Source organism: Diadema antillarum, unplaced genomic scaffold, assembly GCF_040938485.1.
Source record: "Diadema antillarum isolate AM-2024a unplaced genomic scaffold, OU_Dant_1.0 seq00001400_RagTag, whole genome shotgun sequence".
In the NCBI taxonomy this organism is placed as follows: Eukaryota; Metazoa; Echinodermata; class Echinoidea; order Diadematoida; family Diadematidae; genus Diadema; species Diadema antillarum.
The window spans coordinates 670,740-689,661 of record NW_027272155.1 but is presented as its reverse complement, the minus strand read 5'-3'; the positions used below and the strand labels follow the sequence as shown (position 1 = coordinate 689,661).

Below are 18,922 nucleotides of genomic sequence, written 5' to 3'. Positions count from 1 at the left end.
CAGTAAATGTGAAATTATCACTCTTGGTTTTGTGTATGAAGAGTTTAGATAAGTGAACAAACATTTGTCAGTGACAATCAATTTTACCTGTGTAATTACTCTGTACCAATTGTTAATTTCAGCCCATTGGGCCATGTATGTCCGTAACAAAAAAAAAACATGTTTTTTTTTTTTAAAGTTTTACAAATTAAGCACTCAGTAAAGAAGAACACACTAATTAAATGCAAAGCAAGGTCATAACCCTCTTCTGAAACACTCATAAAGAAACTTCTGCTCTGTAATAATTAAGTAGTCAATTATTGTTAAAAAGTGTATATCTGTAACAGACACATATAGTGTGACTGTATGTGAGCTTTACAATTTCATGAGGATTGATTTGTTGATTTTATTTTCTGATGTTTATTTGTGATTTAATTGAAAGGTAGCATGGAACATCTTGATAACTACGATTAAGTTGGAATACTTGTTAATCAAACTAATTAGCAGTGTTTGTTTGTTTGTTTTGTTTGTTTGTTTGTTTGTTGTTGTTTTGTAAATCGTATTGCACACATATTCAAAATTTCCGAGAAAGACCTAAAGTATATGGAAATGCTAAATTGCATAGATCTCTCATCTTTTGGCCACGGTGTATCAGGAGACACAGAGTAAAACAAAGAGCATTGTTACTGTGTCAGATGAGCTATACAACACAAGCAAAACATCTATACATGTAGATCTATATAATTATGGAGCATATCTTGATTAGGATTAAACAAAAAATACCTTTAAGAACCCACAATCCATGTGGTTTCAGATGTACCCATACCCAGTTCAAGCCAAGTCTTCCTTGATACAAAAGTAGAAGGAAACTATCAATGCAGATAATGATAAAGTGGCTTTTTGTCATGGTAAGGGTGTACAACGAAAGTGTGTTCTCAGTGGATGGACAAGATAGTGAGTACTGTAAAAAAAAAAAAAAAAAGAGAAAAAAAAAAGAGCAGTTTGGAGATACATGACATATGTGTAAAATGGGCGGGCAGCTACATCAACCCCACAAACAACCTATGAGGTAGAAATACTAAGAATCTCACAAAAGATGTGATTACTAAAGGAAATGATATCAACTGAGAGAGAAGTTGGATTCAAAGGCACCCCTATTTGCAAATAGCTGTGCCTGTACCAAATGCTCACACAGTCTTTAGGCCTACTAGTATATAAGGAGCATAATGCGAGTATCAAAAGTACCATTGAATGCTTTAGAATACAGGAAAGTCCAATTAGACAGGTTTAAGATCTATGATTCCATTGTCAGTCTAGATGAGAAACCTGAAGATGACACGTCAGTGAATGATAAACTTGATGTAAATGTTGGGGATTTAGTGTTTTAGTAGCCTTTTGTCAAGGCCCTCTCGCTGTAATGGGCGAGCGAAGCGAGCCCAGCTGAGCGCGCCAGCGCGAGGGCCTTTTGAGATCTGCTTCACACATTATTATTCATGACATGTGAACCCTCTGAATACTCATTTTATCGGGTTCCGGTCAACCAATGGAATGGCGCGCTCCCCGAATCCTCAGTCTTGGACGTGTTGTCATGTCTGTTCGCATGCATCACTGACCACCCGCAGAGGTCTGCCACAGAACTCTACACACTCTGTGTGTGTAGAGTTCTGTGTGGTCTGCGGCGTGCATTCGCTCCATTCAAATCGGGTTCGAGCAGACAGACACGCTGATTGGTCCGACTTTTGCTCCCGAAATCGGGGAGCAAAACTCGGTAATTCAAAGGGCTAACAAAAGGATGCGAAGCAGATCTCAAAAGGCCCTCGCGCAACCCAACTCAGCTGGGCTCTCTTCACCATACAGCGAGAGGGCCTTGACAAAAGCCTCGCGCAACCCCACTCAGCTGGGCTCTCTTCACCATACAGCGAGAGGGCCTTGACAAAAGCCTCGCGCAACCCCACTCAGCTGGGCTCTCTTCACCATACAGCGAGAGGGCCTTGACAAAAGGCTAGTGTTTTAGATGAATATCACATGGAAACATTTCCTGGTGAGGTTCTTTAAATAGGGGCACTAAGGGCAGGAATCTCAGGATCAATGTCAAGCATCCTGCAAGTGGTCACCAGATCACCAGATCAAATATTTTCCTTTAAAAAAACAAACAAAAAAAAAAACCACAAAAAAACACTGCCAGAAAAATCACACTACAAACAGTTGATGGCAATCGTGGTCAGTTTACACATAGCTGGAGTCTGGGACTCGCATTCAAACTCTTTGCTCTGTAAATTATGTCCTTCATCCATTAATATCTCAATCATTCTATGTTACACTATTTTTAATACCCCCCAAAAAGTGAAATTATTACTTCAATTTTAACCATACAAACCAGTATAATTTTGTTTTTAACATGCTGAGAAATAGAAGATTTTTGGAATACTCACAATTCATAGAGCAAGGGACACCATGACGTGTTTTCAAAATCCACATTTTCAAAATCCACATTAAGATTATTATTCTGGTGATCATGATAGTTTACTGTCAATTTGTTTTTATGTACAAATGTATCTTTTTTTTTATTTATTTCAAAACTTTGATCAGGTATAGAGTCTACAATTCAGATATGTTTGAAAGGATTTTGTTTGAAATGCTTGCAAAATATAGTTGGCCTACACCATCAATTTTTCATTTCTGCACTGTTTTGTGTGTACTGCATACAAGAGCAATGGATCCCTAGATAGTTATATGGTGGCATTAATTAAATCTGATTCCAATATTGAATTAATTTCTTTTCTACAAATTAATATTCTAGACAATAATGTGTTTGTCAAAATGAAATAGGCTACAACATGACCAACTGACAAGCTAATTTACCATGAAAGGATATTTCTTTGGATAATGTAATCATCCTGTTGCTCAGTGAAGCATGAACTGTATGCAAGGTGATGATTTGGGGAAGGTTTTTGCAGATTTCAGTAAAAAAATGCAATTGTCATCTCAAATTATTAAGATTAAGACCCTACAGCATGAGAAGTCACTGAATTCTGGTAAAGGGATCTTAAAATAAATCCATCAAAATAATGAAATTAATAACGATTTCAAAACGTACGTCTGTAACGGAAATTTTGTACGTCTGTAAAATACTGTACTTCCGTAACACAAAAAGGGTGCAATTAATTGCTAATTTTCAAAAAAAATAATTCTTCATTTCTGCACTTTTGGGTTGTAAACATCTAATTGAAATGAAAAGAATGAATTTGCTGGAAAGTACCCCGCAATTCACAGAGTTTTCCACTTTACATTCCAATGTCAGAAATTTCAACTCATGCGAGTACGTCTGTAACGGCCCTATTTTCATCATATCAAGGTCAAAGTATCGATCATATGTGACCCTGCACCTCAAAACAAACAAAAAGTCGCCAGACATGAATTTTTATTTAAGACCATATTCTGAAAGAACAGACTTTAAGCTTTAAAATGATGTATAACTCAAATCAAATGGACTCTCCTAACCTATCTAAATATTGGAAAGAAAGCACAAACTCAGGAAAAGTGTGAACTGAGAAAAGAGGCTCTGAAGTACAGTGTCTATTCAAGAACTTAATCTTTACCAAACCGTGCTGGCTGTGCGATGAATGGGACAAAAACAGGAAGTAAACCACCAGAGTAACAACAATGAAGAGATTATCGGATTAAACTGAAATTAGGCATGCCTCATTAACACATTCTGTCCATAATTAATGCCAACTTTCAAAGCGCAGTAGCACTATCCTTTCAAAAGTTATTAGAGTTGAAAGTGAAGAGTGTTGACATGGTTTTTCAGAGATGAAAAAGGGATTCTAAAGACACTCCTAATCACACTATTCTACCAAAAATGTACGAGATAAACTGCTAAAAAAACACACTTTCCTGCCCGTTTTATGATACCAAATTTTAGCATAATGTAAAAGAAGACCCGCTCTTCCAGAAAATATGAAAAAGTCAAGTTCGGCTAGGTTGACCCATTTCACTTATTTTCAGTCCTCACGCAAAATCAGTGTGTGCGACTTTATGTTCGTTTTGAGGTGCACGGTCACATATTGAATATAATTTTGTGATCACTTTACCTTCGAGATGGATGTTAGAAATTAAAAGTATCAAATCTTGTGAATGAAATCAAGTCTAGTTGTTAGAGCTTTTTAAAGTGAAGGAAATGTATACGTTTATAATTATGGAATTGCCCGTAAAAGACAATGAAAACAAGAGAGAAAGAGATAGATGGCATTTCTCAGCTCAAACACAAACTTTGATGCACTACAGATTGAAAAGTAGTGACATTACTTCAAATTTTTTTTAATGTATCAACAGAAAATATACTTCTGCTGATATTTTGAAGCCTGATACGCAGTTTTACCGCTGTGATGTGTCTCCTTAAAATGAAGAAAATGAAAGGAAGGTAGGATTCCCTCCATAGGCTCACGTGTTATGAAGCTTGCGGTTTCATTACTAAAATGGCCGCCGTTGGGCTCCGTGTGAGGCCCCATGGCGTACTACATCCATTTTTGTGCGAAATGGCGAGAGTATACACCCTCTTGAGCCTAGCTACAATGTGTATACTATTTGCTATGAATTAATAAACGCAACTTTTCTGGAAGACGTTTATCACAGGGCTTTGGAAACGACTTTTGATAGTGGGTATGCATGGAAAGCCTTTTTGTAATTTGCGGAAAGATGATAAACGCAGCCTGTAGGCCTATGCTTCTTCTATATTTTCTATATCGCACCTGAGAACTGGATTGTATTCGGCTATTGATAAATAGCCGTGCTTGTGGTGTGTGTGTGAGTGTGTGAACATACATACATGTAATTATTCATACATGGCCTTGCACATGCAAAGTTTGTATTGATGTGCTAGGCTTTGCATTATGCGTAAACAAGTTTGAATATTTTGCACACTACACAGCATGCACATGAAGTGGAACATTATCATTTAATGCAATTTACGTGTAATGGTAAAGAAAGAACTGTAACTACCTGTACACAATCAATGTAATATTTCGCAACAACATTCCCGCATGCATATTGATCAGAAGAAAGCTATATAAAGTTATAGGGCCAGTACCAGGTATTGTACAAACATTTAATACGTACAGTCCAAATAACGTCATTGACAAACACAAGTAAGTCAAATGCTCACAACTCATAAAAGGATATAGTTCTGGACACTCTATCGAAATGTTTATGCACAGCTCCTAATCATTGCATGATCGCCATCCAGTGCACCACTGGCCTCATCCTGTGAAGTAAACAGTTTACAAGAGAATATTGGATAGACTTACAGTTGTACAAACTACTCTGAAATCTGTTTAACAATATTTGTGAGTCAGGACACCGCTCTCTTATCACAGTCGTCATCTTATGGCGAGTGCTCTTCTTCAAATGGCCATGTTCACGATGAGCAACATATACATGCTGGTTTCAGAGCATTTATATTGTGGGGATAGAAAGTGTGGAACGATATCTGGCCTATGTCCATCAGTGCAGGGGTCAGAAAAGGTCAAGACCTAGCCAACTGCCAAATCCGCCGAGGGTTCAGTAAGTGGAATGTGATAATTCAGACACACTAGCACAGTGCCTGCACTACATTGTAGCTGTACAGTTCTCATTGCAGTGTGTCTGCAAACCAAGGCCATAGACAATGTTTTGGTGGGACAAAGCCACTTGTATGAAATATATCAAACTAACAATCCCACCTCATCCCTGCTGGTGGATATACAGTTCTGTATCATACACTTGAACATTAAAGGGGATGGCTAGTAACTGTTCAGTGGGAATCAGTGGGAATGCTGGGGGATGATCAAGGATTGCAACAATCACCCCTCAGCATTCCCACTGATTCCCACTGATCAGTTTGGTAAGAGTAGCCATCCCCTGTAAGTATGCATTTCAGTTAATTAAAACAGGTTTGTTTAGTATTTGTTAGTTCATGTGTTTGCTTGTTTTGGTGATCATGGCAATCATAGAAATTTATACCCGTCATGAAACACAACTGAAACATGTTTATTTTTTGTGGGCTTGTTTTTGGAGATGGCCTGTATTCATGGATATTTGACAGAACTACATAATCATACCCAATTTAAGGATAACTGTGAAGATAAAGGCAATTTTGATTTTGATATTTTACATAGAGATAAACATGGTTTTGCTATTGTCCTGTCGCAGATATAACTTTAATTCCCAGTAATTGGTCCTTTTTAAACCTGGTTAAACCCACTTGTGATGTTACTCTATTCCAAATATCGAGGATACTCTTGCATTTATGCATATGTCAGTGTGCTTTCACTGAACAGGCAGGTCGCGGGCGCAGTGCGGCTTGCTGTGGCGAAATTAGTAGTCCCAGAATACTGTATGGTGTCTTCAAGGAAACAAATTGAAAACAGCATCCATATCCATTATCGGCCTGCAATAAACATATGCCTTGTATCAAAACATTGTTTGGGCAATATGCTTTTGGTGAAAAATGATTTAGATATTTCAAAAAATAATGGTTTGGGTAACTAACAGGAGAATAAATTGGAACTATGAGAATGGTGCAAATTGTACACTACTAAAGTACAAAATGAGTGCTGAATTCACAAATATTATGAAGGCATTAGCATTCAAAATGGGGATCCCATGCAATTGTTTAAACAATGCAGCAAAGATGTGTCGTGTCCAAGATCCAATTCGTATTGGAATTCATGAATGACTAATAACTGTTATGGAGATACATTTAATGTTTTCACCCTCAGGCTGACCTAAAAATCATGATTCAAAGTGGACAGAGGGGCTAATATTCATTATAGACATTGCTTCTGAAAGCTTTGTTTACAAGAGGAGATTCCTACAGTACGTGTGGGCCTATACTTATTCGTAATCTGTATTTTCTGACATCCAGCAGTCTTAACTTTTTTGTGTGTGCGTGTGTTTCTTTTACTTTTGAACACCATTCTGCTTTCCTAAGTTGTGTGTTTGTACTCCTTATAGCATCTCCGTTTGTTGCAACTTCAATTTTTCTTGATACTGAAATTTAATAGCATATCATAATGACTTGATTCTTTGTTATTATTTGATAGTTAACAAGAATTTGAACGTCTACAGTGTAAAAAAAAAATCATAGTAAATGAAAAGCTCTTCTTGGTTTTTATTTTCGGGCGATGAGCTTCCAATCTGTGTGGATGTAGCTCTTTCTTTTTCTTTCCTTGCTGTCTATCTTAGCTTATCCATCATTTTCTTTGTCCATTCCTATCTCATCTTAGGTTGATTCTGATTTCAGTTCGATGAAGCAATTTGGAGACTGAAGTTGTTGGTTTTTTTGTACATAATAGTCATCAATGGTACCATTTAATGGAATTGTTCAAAAAAACAGATAAACACACCAATTTTCTATCTTACTGACAAGAGTTCATTTTTCTTTTCAATCATATCTTCAAGGTAATTACGGCAATGTCTGCACGGAGTTATACACCTTGAGCTATACCTTGTTAATCTTTATCCTTTTCCCTATGATATGTCATTCTGTCTCATTATGTTTTATATTATCTTGTCATATTTTCCCACTGTTCCTCCCCTTATGTTATTTACAGTATTGTTTTATTTCATCTCATCTTCCATCTTTCCTCCCCTTTTATCCTATGTCAATCATCATTTTCCCTCTTTATGATTCCATCATCTTCTCTTCTTATTCTTTGTCAAGTGTTATTTCTCTCTGTATATCAATTTGAACGGTTTTCATCCCGTGATATGGGCTCTTTTTGATGAGTCCCCTTGAAGACACACGTATAAAGCTTTTATGGGCTAATTTTGCCCCAGCTAGCCACACCGCACCTGTGATCTGCTTGTTTAGCAAAAGCCTGTTTGGAATACGAGAAGTACAGAGGTTACACTCTAGAAAGATATGTTCGTACAGGGTGGGTCGTGGCTCAAAAAAAAAAAGAAAAAAAGCCCTAACCAGTTTCCCATGGTCAGTTTCTGCAATATTTGTTATCAGTAATTTAGATGCGCCATTTTCAAAGAAAAACGATAACAAGAATGATCGTCAATTTTGGTCGAGTAGTTTTTGTTTTATGCTACAATCATACTGTGGAAGGAAGCCCCACCGCCATGCTCATTTCCGATGAACGCCATGGTGGGGCTGAATTCACGAGTAGGTTTAGGCCTATAAAGCAGGCGAGTCGCCGTAGTATTAGTACAGACACGCAGTGGTGGTGGGGCTATCGTGAAATAGGCCCCACCGCAGTGCGTGTGCACCGTACCCGTGTGTTTATAGCAAGCAAAGGGTAGGTCCTAGGGTTTAGGGTTAGGTAGGGTTGTATTTGTGGTTAAATTGGCCGTAAAATTAGTCGAGGGACATATTAGGAAGTCATTTTCGCCGCAGTCACGAGTATTGACTATGGAAGGCAGCCCCACCGCCTTGCTTACCTACCGATGAACGCCACACGGTGGGGCTGAATTCACGAGTATTTAAACAGGCGAGTCGCCGTAGTATTAGTACAGACACGCAGTGGTGGGGCCTATTTCACGAGTTTGCCGAAAATTATGGATATCCAAGCGTACCACAGTTGTAATCTGTATTATTGGCAGTATTCAATCTGATACAATTCATTAAATATTTTTTTGTCTAAAGGCTTGGCCAATGACAATAGTGCAGCGCCTGCTATGCGCTCGCTAGCTCGCTCCCCCACCAGCGCTAGCCGCCGGCCGGCTGTCGCTGCGCTGCGCTAGCATAGCCTTGCTAGCTCGCTGGCTATCAACCAGATAATCAATATCGATGACTCCGTTCTTAGACGTCATCACAATTTAGAAGTGATAGTGCCAAAGTATAGAAAGTTTTCCAAAACCGAGGAAATTGCATCCATTATGTTAACAAATGTAGAACAAAATTCAGAACAGTAAAAAACCCCGCACGACCATAGAATTACTTAGAATTTAACATATATTATTACATCATTAAGAAAAAAATGTCCAAACCATTTTATTAGGTCATTTATGTCAGGCCTTGTTTGATATTTTGTATCAAATTATAATGCATGTAGTGTTTTGTTCTTGTTTGTATGTCATGTGTTTTCTTCAATAAAAACATTGAAAAAAAAAGAAAAAAAGTTTTACTAATCAGACTGCAATCACATACCCTTTCTTGGGTGGCCGGAAGCAGCATACTTTGACCGATGACCTTACCCAGAGACTCCAACCCTAAGCACCTTCTGATCTGGAGATTCTCCCGCCCGAAACCCCTAACAAACGGGAGACTCCAAGTTGATGTGTGCGAAGCGCGAAGTTCCTAGGGTTTTAGATGTTCTCTGGTGCTATCTAAGGCTTATTTTTTCAACATACGATAGCAATAAGTAAGACATCCTTTCCACCGGGAGACACAGAGCCAGGGCGGGAGAAATCAAATCTCAATCGGGAGAACGGGAGATTTTGCGAAAATGGGCTTTCAGCGGGAGATCTCCAGTCGAAAACGGGAGGGTATGGAGTCTCTGCTTACCCAACCCTTTGTATATTAGGTCATGTTATTCACGAAAAGTAGGTAACGCGACCACCTGACACGAATATGATCGCCTAATGAAACAATGTAAAGCCTTATAATTGAGGTTTGTTGAAGTCAAGGGTAAATCAAGAAAATATTGATTTCAATTTTAGGGCATAACAATATCACAATGCCAAAACAGTTAATTTAGAACTCTGCTATTAAAGGAAAAAGGGGTAACTGAAAAAATTTTAGCAACTAAAGTATGGAACCTGTTAACAATATTCTTAATCAGGGGTCCTAAGTCAAAACTTGTTATCCGTGACATTAACTACCACATTTCTGTGACAAATTTGTTCTGCGCCAATCCAATCATGTAAGGATTTCATTACAACAGCTATAATTGTAATTTGGCACTCATAACAAGTTTCATGAAAAGGGCCCTGGACACTATACTTTCTCAATGCAGGAAGTTGTATGTTCACAATGAGTGCAGAGATGCCAAGTTCAAAAAACTTTATGAGTGAGATCTTTATGACTCGGCGTCTCGGCGCTCGCGCGCATGCACACGCGAACGAGGAGGGTGTCCCGGCACTCCCATGGTAGGGAGTTTTTTTTTAATTATTAGCTCTTAATGATGCGATCTGGTGCATACTTTAGTGACTATTTTTTACTAATTTTGAAAGGCAAAAGGGAAATATACCTTCAATTGCAACTATCACTTTAATCCTTTGAGCTATGTATGCTCCTTATTTTTGGCCCAAATTGCAGACTTCACCAGATGCCTGAGAAAAATGGGTGCCATGCGTGAGATCGTGAGACAGCTAGACCCTAAATGCTCAAGTCTCACTTTGTGAGTGTCCAGTGTATGCTGTATTGTGGGGAAAGTATTTAACTTTTGCCCCTGTACAGTTCAGGGGTCAAAAAGAATGTCACCTTGATAAGACTTGGCCAAAACATTCACCAGACTCATGGTCAGGGGAGAGTAAAGTAACATTAGCCCACTGTATCTGCACTTTGCTGTGTGCACCATACACTCTGTGTGCCACCAAGTTTGGTTGTCTTAAAGGGACCCTTAACTTTTGCAAATACATTCATTCTGGCATAGGCCTGTACAAACATTATTGTTCTGTCACCACAGCCAGATTAGTGATATCCCTAGGGCTTACAATTAATCAATTACATGGCAGTATAGCTAAATTGGATGAAAAGGATGAGGACCTCAAATCAAGGTGACTTAAAAAAAAACAGCTTTCTATAAAATAATACCAGACGTTCTAGACATAAAAAAAGAAAAAAAAAATCATGGGTACATCCCATCATCTTTGCACTTTTCGTTTAAATAATTCTTAACACAAACGCAAAACACACACACACACACACACACAAAAAAAAAAAACTTAAAAGAAATTGAAAACACTTGGATCAATGTATAGGACTGCCTCTCCACCTGAAAACTTCATAAATAACTTTTTTTTTTAAAAGGTGCCCATTTGCATAAATTGAGATTCTATTCCCCTTGGGATGGATGCTACCTGCCAAGTTTGGTGAACTATCAGTCATGGGGTTTTCAAGAAGAAAATGAAAGTACAAAATTAACGCATGACGCACATCACACACCGGACAAAGAGCACACGCAATAACTCAATTGAGCCTTCAGCTCAGTGAGCTATAAAAAGGATGTCAAAAAATACAGATTATGAATATCAAGTAGGGCCTATGGGTTTCCTCCTGTTATCAATGTCTGCAGATGAAATGTAGCCCCTCTGTTCACTTTGAGTAATGATTTTCATATGTCAATTTGAAGGTAATTGCTCTCCATAGCAAATGTATGAGTCTGTATGTTGCTTGAACAAGGGTCCCAATTTCATTTGTGATCTTATAGTCCTCATCAAATGCTAATGAATTTTCATTCATTAATTGAGTACTTATCTTAATGCACTAGTATACTTTTGCACCATTCCTTTTTTGAATTTCTGATTTCTCCTGTTTACGTAATACCCCGCTCATTATTCTTTGAACGGATGAATTAAATCATCTCTTACCAAAAACATAGGCCTACAGGGTACTGCCAAAGCAGTGTTATTGCTGTGTAGGCCTACATGCCATACGATCGTTGCACTACCATTAATCATGGATATGGATGCTGTTTCAATGTGCTTTCTTGAAGACACCATACAGCTTTTTTGGGCTATGTATGCTCCAAGCAAGCTGCATCACTGATCTTATAAGAGATCAGTTGCCGCACCATGAATGACACACCCACGGCCCAACTGTTAAGCTTAAGTATACGTCTGAGAAAAAGAGTATCCTGATATTTGTATGTCTATACGAAAGAAGCGGGTTTTTAGAGGCAGCTTCTAGGACAATAAAGAAACCATGCAGCTCACTATAATTCTTATTAAGCTTCCAGCATTCACATGTAAATTATCAAAATCATCTAAATTGCCTTAACTTCACAATCAACATAAAACTGGGTATGTTACTGTGGAGTTCTGTCAAATTTCCATGTTCGCCATGATCACCAAAACAAGCAAACACATGAACAAACAAATACTAAACAAACCTGTTTCAATTAACTGAAATGCATACTTACAGGGGATAGCCTGTATTACCAAACTGATCAGTGGGAATCAGTGGGAATGCTGAGGGGTAATTGTTGCAATCCTTGTGGGATTCTTTTATGAGTATATTATATATCTATTGTTGAATGAAAATTATTTGCCTCAGAATGATCTCATATTCAAGTAATGTGCAGTATATGCCCCGTCACTGTCAGGCATGCTAACCTGGAAACATTGAACTGCACATTACTTGAATAATAATTAAATACGAGACCATTAATTCTCAAGCAAATAATTTTCACACAACAATAGATACCAGTATATAAAGTACTCTATCCCACAAGGATTGGAACAATCATCCCCCAGCATTCCCACTGAACAGTTGCTAGCACTCATTTTGGTCCTTTCTCACTCTAAAACTTTATTTCATTTGCATGCATTTCTATTGATATCACTCATTTTGACTCCTAAACTACAGCATTGGCCTATGGGAGTCTCACTCTCAACTAGTTTCCAATTATGGCAGCCCTGTACTAGCCATCCCCTTTTATAATGTTCATGTGTATGATATATTCACAAGCAGGGATGAGGTGGGATTGTTAGTTTAATACATCTCATACAAGTGGCTTCCCACCAAAACATTATCAATAACCTTGGTTTGCACACACGCTGCCATGAGAACTGTATAGCTACGTGTAGTGCAGGCACTGTGTTAGTGTGTCTGAATTATCACATTCCACTCACTGAACCCTCTGCGGATTTGGCAGTTGGCTAGGTCTTGACCTTTTCTGACCCCTGCACTGATGGACATGGGCCAGACATCGTTCCACACTTTCCATCCCCACAATATAAATCCTCTGAAACCAGCATGTATATGTTGCTCACCGTGAACATGGCCATTTGAAGAAGTGCACTCGCCATAAGATGACGACTGTGATAAGAGAGCGGTGTCCTGACTCACAAATATTGTTAAACGGATATCATAGTAGTTTGTACAACTGTAAGTCTATCCCATATTCTCTTGTAAACTGTTTACTTCACAGGATGTGGCCAGTGGTGCACTGGATGGCGATCATGCAATGATTAGGAGCTGTGAATAAACATTTCGATTGAGTGTCCAGAACTACTGTATATCCTTTTATGAGTTGTGAGCATTTGACTTACTTGTGTTTGTCAATTTGACATTTGGACTTCATCAAATGTTTGTGCGATACCTGGTACTGGCCCTATAGCTTAAACTTCTTCTGATCAATATGCATGCGGGAATGTTGTTGCAAAATATTACATTGATTGTGTATACCGGTAGTTACAGTTCTTGCTTTACCATTACACGTAAATTGCATTTAATGATAATGTTCCACTTCATGTGTATGCTGTGTAGTGTGCAAAATATTCAAACTTGTTAGTAATGTTAGGCATAATGCAAAGTCTAGCACATACAAACTTTGCATACATGTGCACGTCAGGGCGGCCAACTCTCATGCATTGAGGTCCTTTCTCACTCGATCTAAAACTTTTTTCATTTCCATGCATTTCTATTGATCTCACGCATTTTGACTCCTAAATTATAACATTGGCCTATGGGAGTCTCACTCTCAACTAGTTTCCCGTGTTGACAGCCCTGGCATGTATGGATAATTACATGTATGTATGTTCACACACTCACACACCACATGCAGGGCTATATCTATCAATACTAATAGCTGAATACAATCCAGTTCTCAAGTGCGATGTAGAAAATGTAGGAGAAGCATAGGCCTAAAGGCTGCGTTTATCATCTTCATGCGAATTACAAAATTACAAAAAGGCTTAATTTCCTTGCACACCCACTATCAAAAGTCGTTTTTTAATATATGTGTGCAATGCAATCTACAAAAAACAAAACAAACAAACAAACACTGCTAATTAGTTTAATTAACAAGTATTCCAACTTAATCATAGTTATCGAGATGTTCCATGCTACCTTTCAATTAAATCACAAATAAACATCAGAAAATAAAATCAACAAATCAATCCTCATGAAATTATAAAGCTCACATACAGTCACACTATGTGTCTGTTACAGATGTACACATTTTAACAATAATTGACTACTTAATTATTACAGAGCAGAAGTTTCTTTATGAGTGTTTCGGAAGAGGGTTATGAGCTTGCTTTGCATTCAATTAGTATGTTCTTCTTTACTGAGTGCTTAATTTGTAAAACTTTAAAAAAAAAAAAAACATGTTTTTTTTTTGTTTTGTTACGGACATACATGGCCCAGTGGGCTGAAATTAACAATTGGTACAGAGTAATTACACAGGTAAAATTGATTGTCACTGACAAATGTTTGTGCACTTTATCTAAACTCTTCATACACAAAACCAAGAGTGGTAATTTCACATTTACTGAAGGAAAATATAATGAAAACAATTAGATAGCAATTAGATAGGCTCATCAAAATGCACCTAATATTTTTTCTTCTTTGAAAAGGATTTTGTGATGTTTGCCAGGTTCACTTTTTGGCAAACCTGGCAGCAAAGTTTACTTTCTGGCAAACCTGGCAGCCAGGTTCGCTTTCTGGCAAACCTGGCGGCCAGGTTCGCTTTCTGGCAAACCTGGCGGCCAGGTTCGCTTTTTGGCGAACCTGGCGGCCAGGTTCGCTTTTTGGCGAACCTTGCAGCCAGGTTCGCTTTTTGGCGAACCTGGCAGCAAGGTTCGCTTTTTGGCGAACCTGGCGGCCAGGTTCGCTTTTTGGCAAACCTTGCAGCCAGGTTCGCTTTTTGGCGAACCTGGCAGCCAGGTTCGCTTTTTGGCGAACCTGGCGGCCAGGTTCGCTTTTTGGCGAACCTTGCAGCCAGGTTCGCTTTTTGGCGAACCTTGCGGCCAGGTTCGCTTTTTGGCGAACCTGGCGGCCAAGTTCGCTTTTTGGCGAACCTTGCAGCCAGGTTCGCTTTTTGGCGAACCTGGCGGCCAAGTTCGCTTTTTGGCGAACCTTGCGGCCAGGTTCGCTTTTTGGCAAACCTTGCAGCCAGGTTCGCTTTTTGGCGAACCTGGCGGCCAGGTTCGCTTTTTGACGAACCTGGCGGCCAAGTTCGCTTTTTGGCGAACCTTGCAGCCAGGTTCGCTTTTTGGCGAACCTGGTGGCCAAGTTCGCTTTTAGGCGAACCTAGCAGCCAGGTTCGCTTTTTGGCGAACCTGGTGGCCAAGTTCGCTTTTTGGCGCAGCCAGGTTCGCTTTTTGGCGAACCTGGTGACCAGGTTCGCTTTTTGGCGCTGTCATGTTCGCTTTTTGGCGAACCCAGGTTCGCTTTTTGGCGAACCTGGCGGCAGGTTCGCTTTCTGGCAAACCTTGCAGCCAGGTTCGCTTTTTGGCGAACCTGGCAGGGTTCAGGCGGCAGGGTTCGCCAGGTTCGCTCTAGCGAAGCGAACTGGGAGCATCATTTTCAGTAGCAAAAGCCATTTTTTGCACATTGATGGATCAATTTGTAACAAATTTTTCCCAAAATCGAGTGCTTTTTTGTAGACTGTTTTGGAAAGTCTCTTTTTATTTTGGACTGGGTTTATGAATTCTTAAATTCTGTACTCAGTATGTCCAATTCTATAAGTTCAGATCTGAAAGTCTAAAAATCATCTGGAGGTCTCCTTTAATGAGCAGCTACGTGCAAAGGTGAGGTACGGCAAACTGTACTGGAAGGATGTGGATGAAAAATGCAGCGCAATACAGGCCAAGCTCAGATTTCACACTGTCACACCAGTGAACAAACATTGAAATTAAATTCTGACGGTCCGATTAGCTGAAAGGAAGCACAAAGTAGGATGACTCAAGCCTGTTTACAAGTACCAAACCCGAATGCATCGCATTTCAGTGGTATCAACGTTTCATGTGGAGGAACTCATGTAATCTTGATAGGTCACTAACCTTTGTGGCTTCATGTTGTTTGGAAAATCTGCTTTCTTTCTTTTCTTTTTGATTTTTTTTATATATCAAGGTCATAGGTACCATGTTCCCCTCCCTCTCCCTCCCTTCCCACTTCACCCCTCTTCCCCCTCCCCTTCCCTGGAAACCAGTATAGCACCAATCCGCGAGTTTGTGCATTGAGGCATAGGCTCATCAGGTATGGCCAACACCAGTCCAGACGCTTCAGCTGTGTGTGTACTTACACAGATATCATAGTAAAAGCTGTGCACAATTTGATTAGTGGGATTCTAAAATATCTGTACCGGACCAGCCTTTCCATGCACTCCATGGAATCCATACACTACCAGGGAGGTGCTTCAAAAAGCGGTTCGTAAAGTTACGAACAACTGAAGAATGACTGATGAGTGCAGTTCTGATGTGCTATACTTATCAGAATTTCAGTTATTCAGCACAAGAACTGATCACCAGTCGCTCGTAAGTCGTTTGTAATTTCACGAACAGCTTTGTGAAACATCCCCCCAGGTCTTCAAGGGTTATACATCTGCATGCAGTGATTGAACCAGCTTCATCATGAATCATAATCCATCTTTAAAAAAGAGCTCTACTGTGACTCAGACATTTTGAAAGGCACCTATGGCAACCTGATCTTCATGTCTTACCTGTGGATGGTGACTTCCTGTACGGTGACCCCTCGCTTGTCCTTTGACCCAGCGTACTGGAAATGATGAGGCCCAATGCTGCAGTAACAAGCATATCAGGACATTTGCAGAGCAATCAATATTTAAAAAATGAATTCTCCCTTTAATGTGAATCTAAGATAGAAATAAAAACAGGTAACTTAAGACATCCATTTAGGACATTGACATTAACTGGCTGCAAACAAGAACTTGCCACTTTGGCCACTGTTCACACAATAGTAAATATGACACTCCTTTAACTTACCAGACTGCAACTCTGATACATTAGTTTGATAGATGGACCAACATTTGAAGTAAACTACTGTAGTAGCCAAGTGGTAAATTACAAATGAAAACACATCATACTCAGTGCTTTGGCAAAAGGAAATGAGTATCCATTCTGAAGTTTTCCCCACACATCCATTGAATGCTATTGATGTCTTTGACACAAATAAGATCAAGAGACCACATTTTAGTTGTGAATGTTACAACAAAATCACAAATTCAGTGAGTAATGTTTCAGTTGTTTACATTAATCTCCACCATTTTTTTCATTGATTCAACACATTTTAAAAGATCTCGTCATCATTTAAATGACCAGGATCACACATTGTTGTTTATCTGATTATCTTATTTCAGCTTCCATCTTTCATCTTTCAGTTAATGAGAGAAGGAGGGCTGCATGTTACCATGACAACAGTGTAAATATTCACAGAACCTTACACGTTCGTCCTTAGAGAAAGTCTTAAATCACTTATGAAAGTTGACAGAAAGATCTGCATTTAGGAGAAGATCATCACTCCTGCAGCTGCGCAACAACAAGAAAATTTGCCTAGATCCTGCATGTACACGGTATATTATGGAGGGATCACATCGTGATTTATTGGTATTGTTATTTGATGAGCAGGTTTTCTTTTCCTACCCTATCAGAGCATCACTGCAGCTGTTGCAAATGCTGTTCAACAGCAATACATTGCCATGCCCAGTTTACAGTCAAATAGGATATCTCTCAGTCTGCCCACACATGCAGTCACTTTATTCTTGCCTCAAGCATGACTCTTCATTCACGTTTGACAAGAGGATTGCTCATGGTCTTTGAATTTTCCAAATTCATATCTTTTTGTTTTCAACTCTTCTTTTTCAGCTCTTCTAAGTTCTATCCTTTTGTATCCTTCTGTACAAAATATGTGTGTCACCACTAGGCATTCCTAGTTGAAACTGTAGCTAGGCAACCACTTATTACCTCCGCCAAGGGGGGAGGTTATGTTTTCGTTACTGTTGGTTTGTTTGTTTGTTTGTTTGTTCGTTCGTTCGTTCGTTCGTTCGTTCGTTTGTCCGTGCGCAAAATAACTCAAAAGTAGTTAACGGATTGGGATGAAACTTGCAGGAAAGGTTTAGAATGACACAAGTACCAAACAATTAACTTTTGGTAGTGATCCGAGAATTTTTTGGGAATTTATGAAGGATTTTTGATATTTTAGCAGGTAGGGTCAATGAACTTGCGAGTTCAGGCTGCGCGCATTTGAGGTTTGCATGTGCGCACTAAAGTACGTGCCGGTGCGTGCTCTAGTTTCTGTTAGGGCGAGGCGCGCCGTGCAGCTGAGAGTTGATGACGTAACAAAGGCTTCTATATTGGGATTTGAGCGACTCTGCACACAATGCAGTACGTATGGGTGGAAATAATAAAAGAACAAGATCAGTGGTGGAAATGAGCTGCATTCTTGGCGGAGGTCTGCGCTCTCAGAGTGCTTTTCTAGTTACTAGTTCAGTGACCTTCGTCTTTCAATTTTGACCTTCCCCCATCTGGCTTGCTAATAATGTACAGCATCATTGAGCATTCCTAGGTAAACTTGTATTAAACAATAAATCAGGAAAATAAAAACATACTAAATCAACTAAAAAAAGTCTACATGATGTTGCCAATTCACTAAATATTGAAATTATTACAGACATAACTTCATAAAGTATAGTGTAGTAGATAATGGTGCATGATATTCATCCCAAAACATCAACTGCTGAATGATGCATCGGATCAAAGGGTATCAACATTAACTCACTAAAAACTTCTCTGTTCCACAATATGCAAAAACTACAAAATAACTTGAACACCTTTTGACCTACTGCAAATACTTGGCAATGATGTTCAGGGCTTCGTACACATCCATGTTCTCCTTGTACAGCACAAAACGGCAATAGTTTGGTTTGTCCTTGGGCCAGCGAGATCGACCATGCTTTCCTGGACAGAGGACAGAGAGGAGTAGAAGAAGTTTCATTCCTGCAAATAACTCTCCATTCCATTTTAACATTTACTCTACTTAAACAAGAAG

At 39.1% G+C, this 18,922-nt stretch overlaps 1 protein-coding gene across 1 annotated transcript in view; it reads right to left on the bottom strand.

Annotated features, from left to right (window-relative positions):
- Nucleotides 1-18,922, bottom strand: part of LOC139709031 (pseudouridylate synthase 7 homolog) — a 154,739-nt gene that overhangs the window by 109,872 nt on the left and 25,945 nt on the right. The window contains exons 5-6 of the mRNA XM_071620999.1: nucleotides 18,717-18,831; nucleotides 16,578-16,655 (exon numbers count right to left, since the gene is read on the bottom strand). Of these exons, the coding sequence (XP_071477100.1) occupies nucleotides 16,578-16,655; nucleotides 18,717-18,831 (193 nt within the window). The remainder of the gene's footprint in view (nucleotides 1-16,577; nucleotides 16,656-18,716; nucleotides 18,832-18,922) is intronic.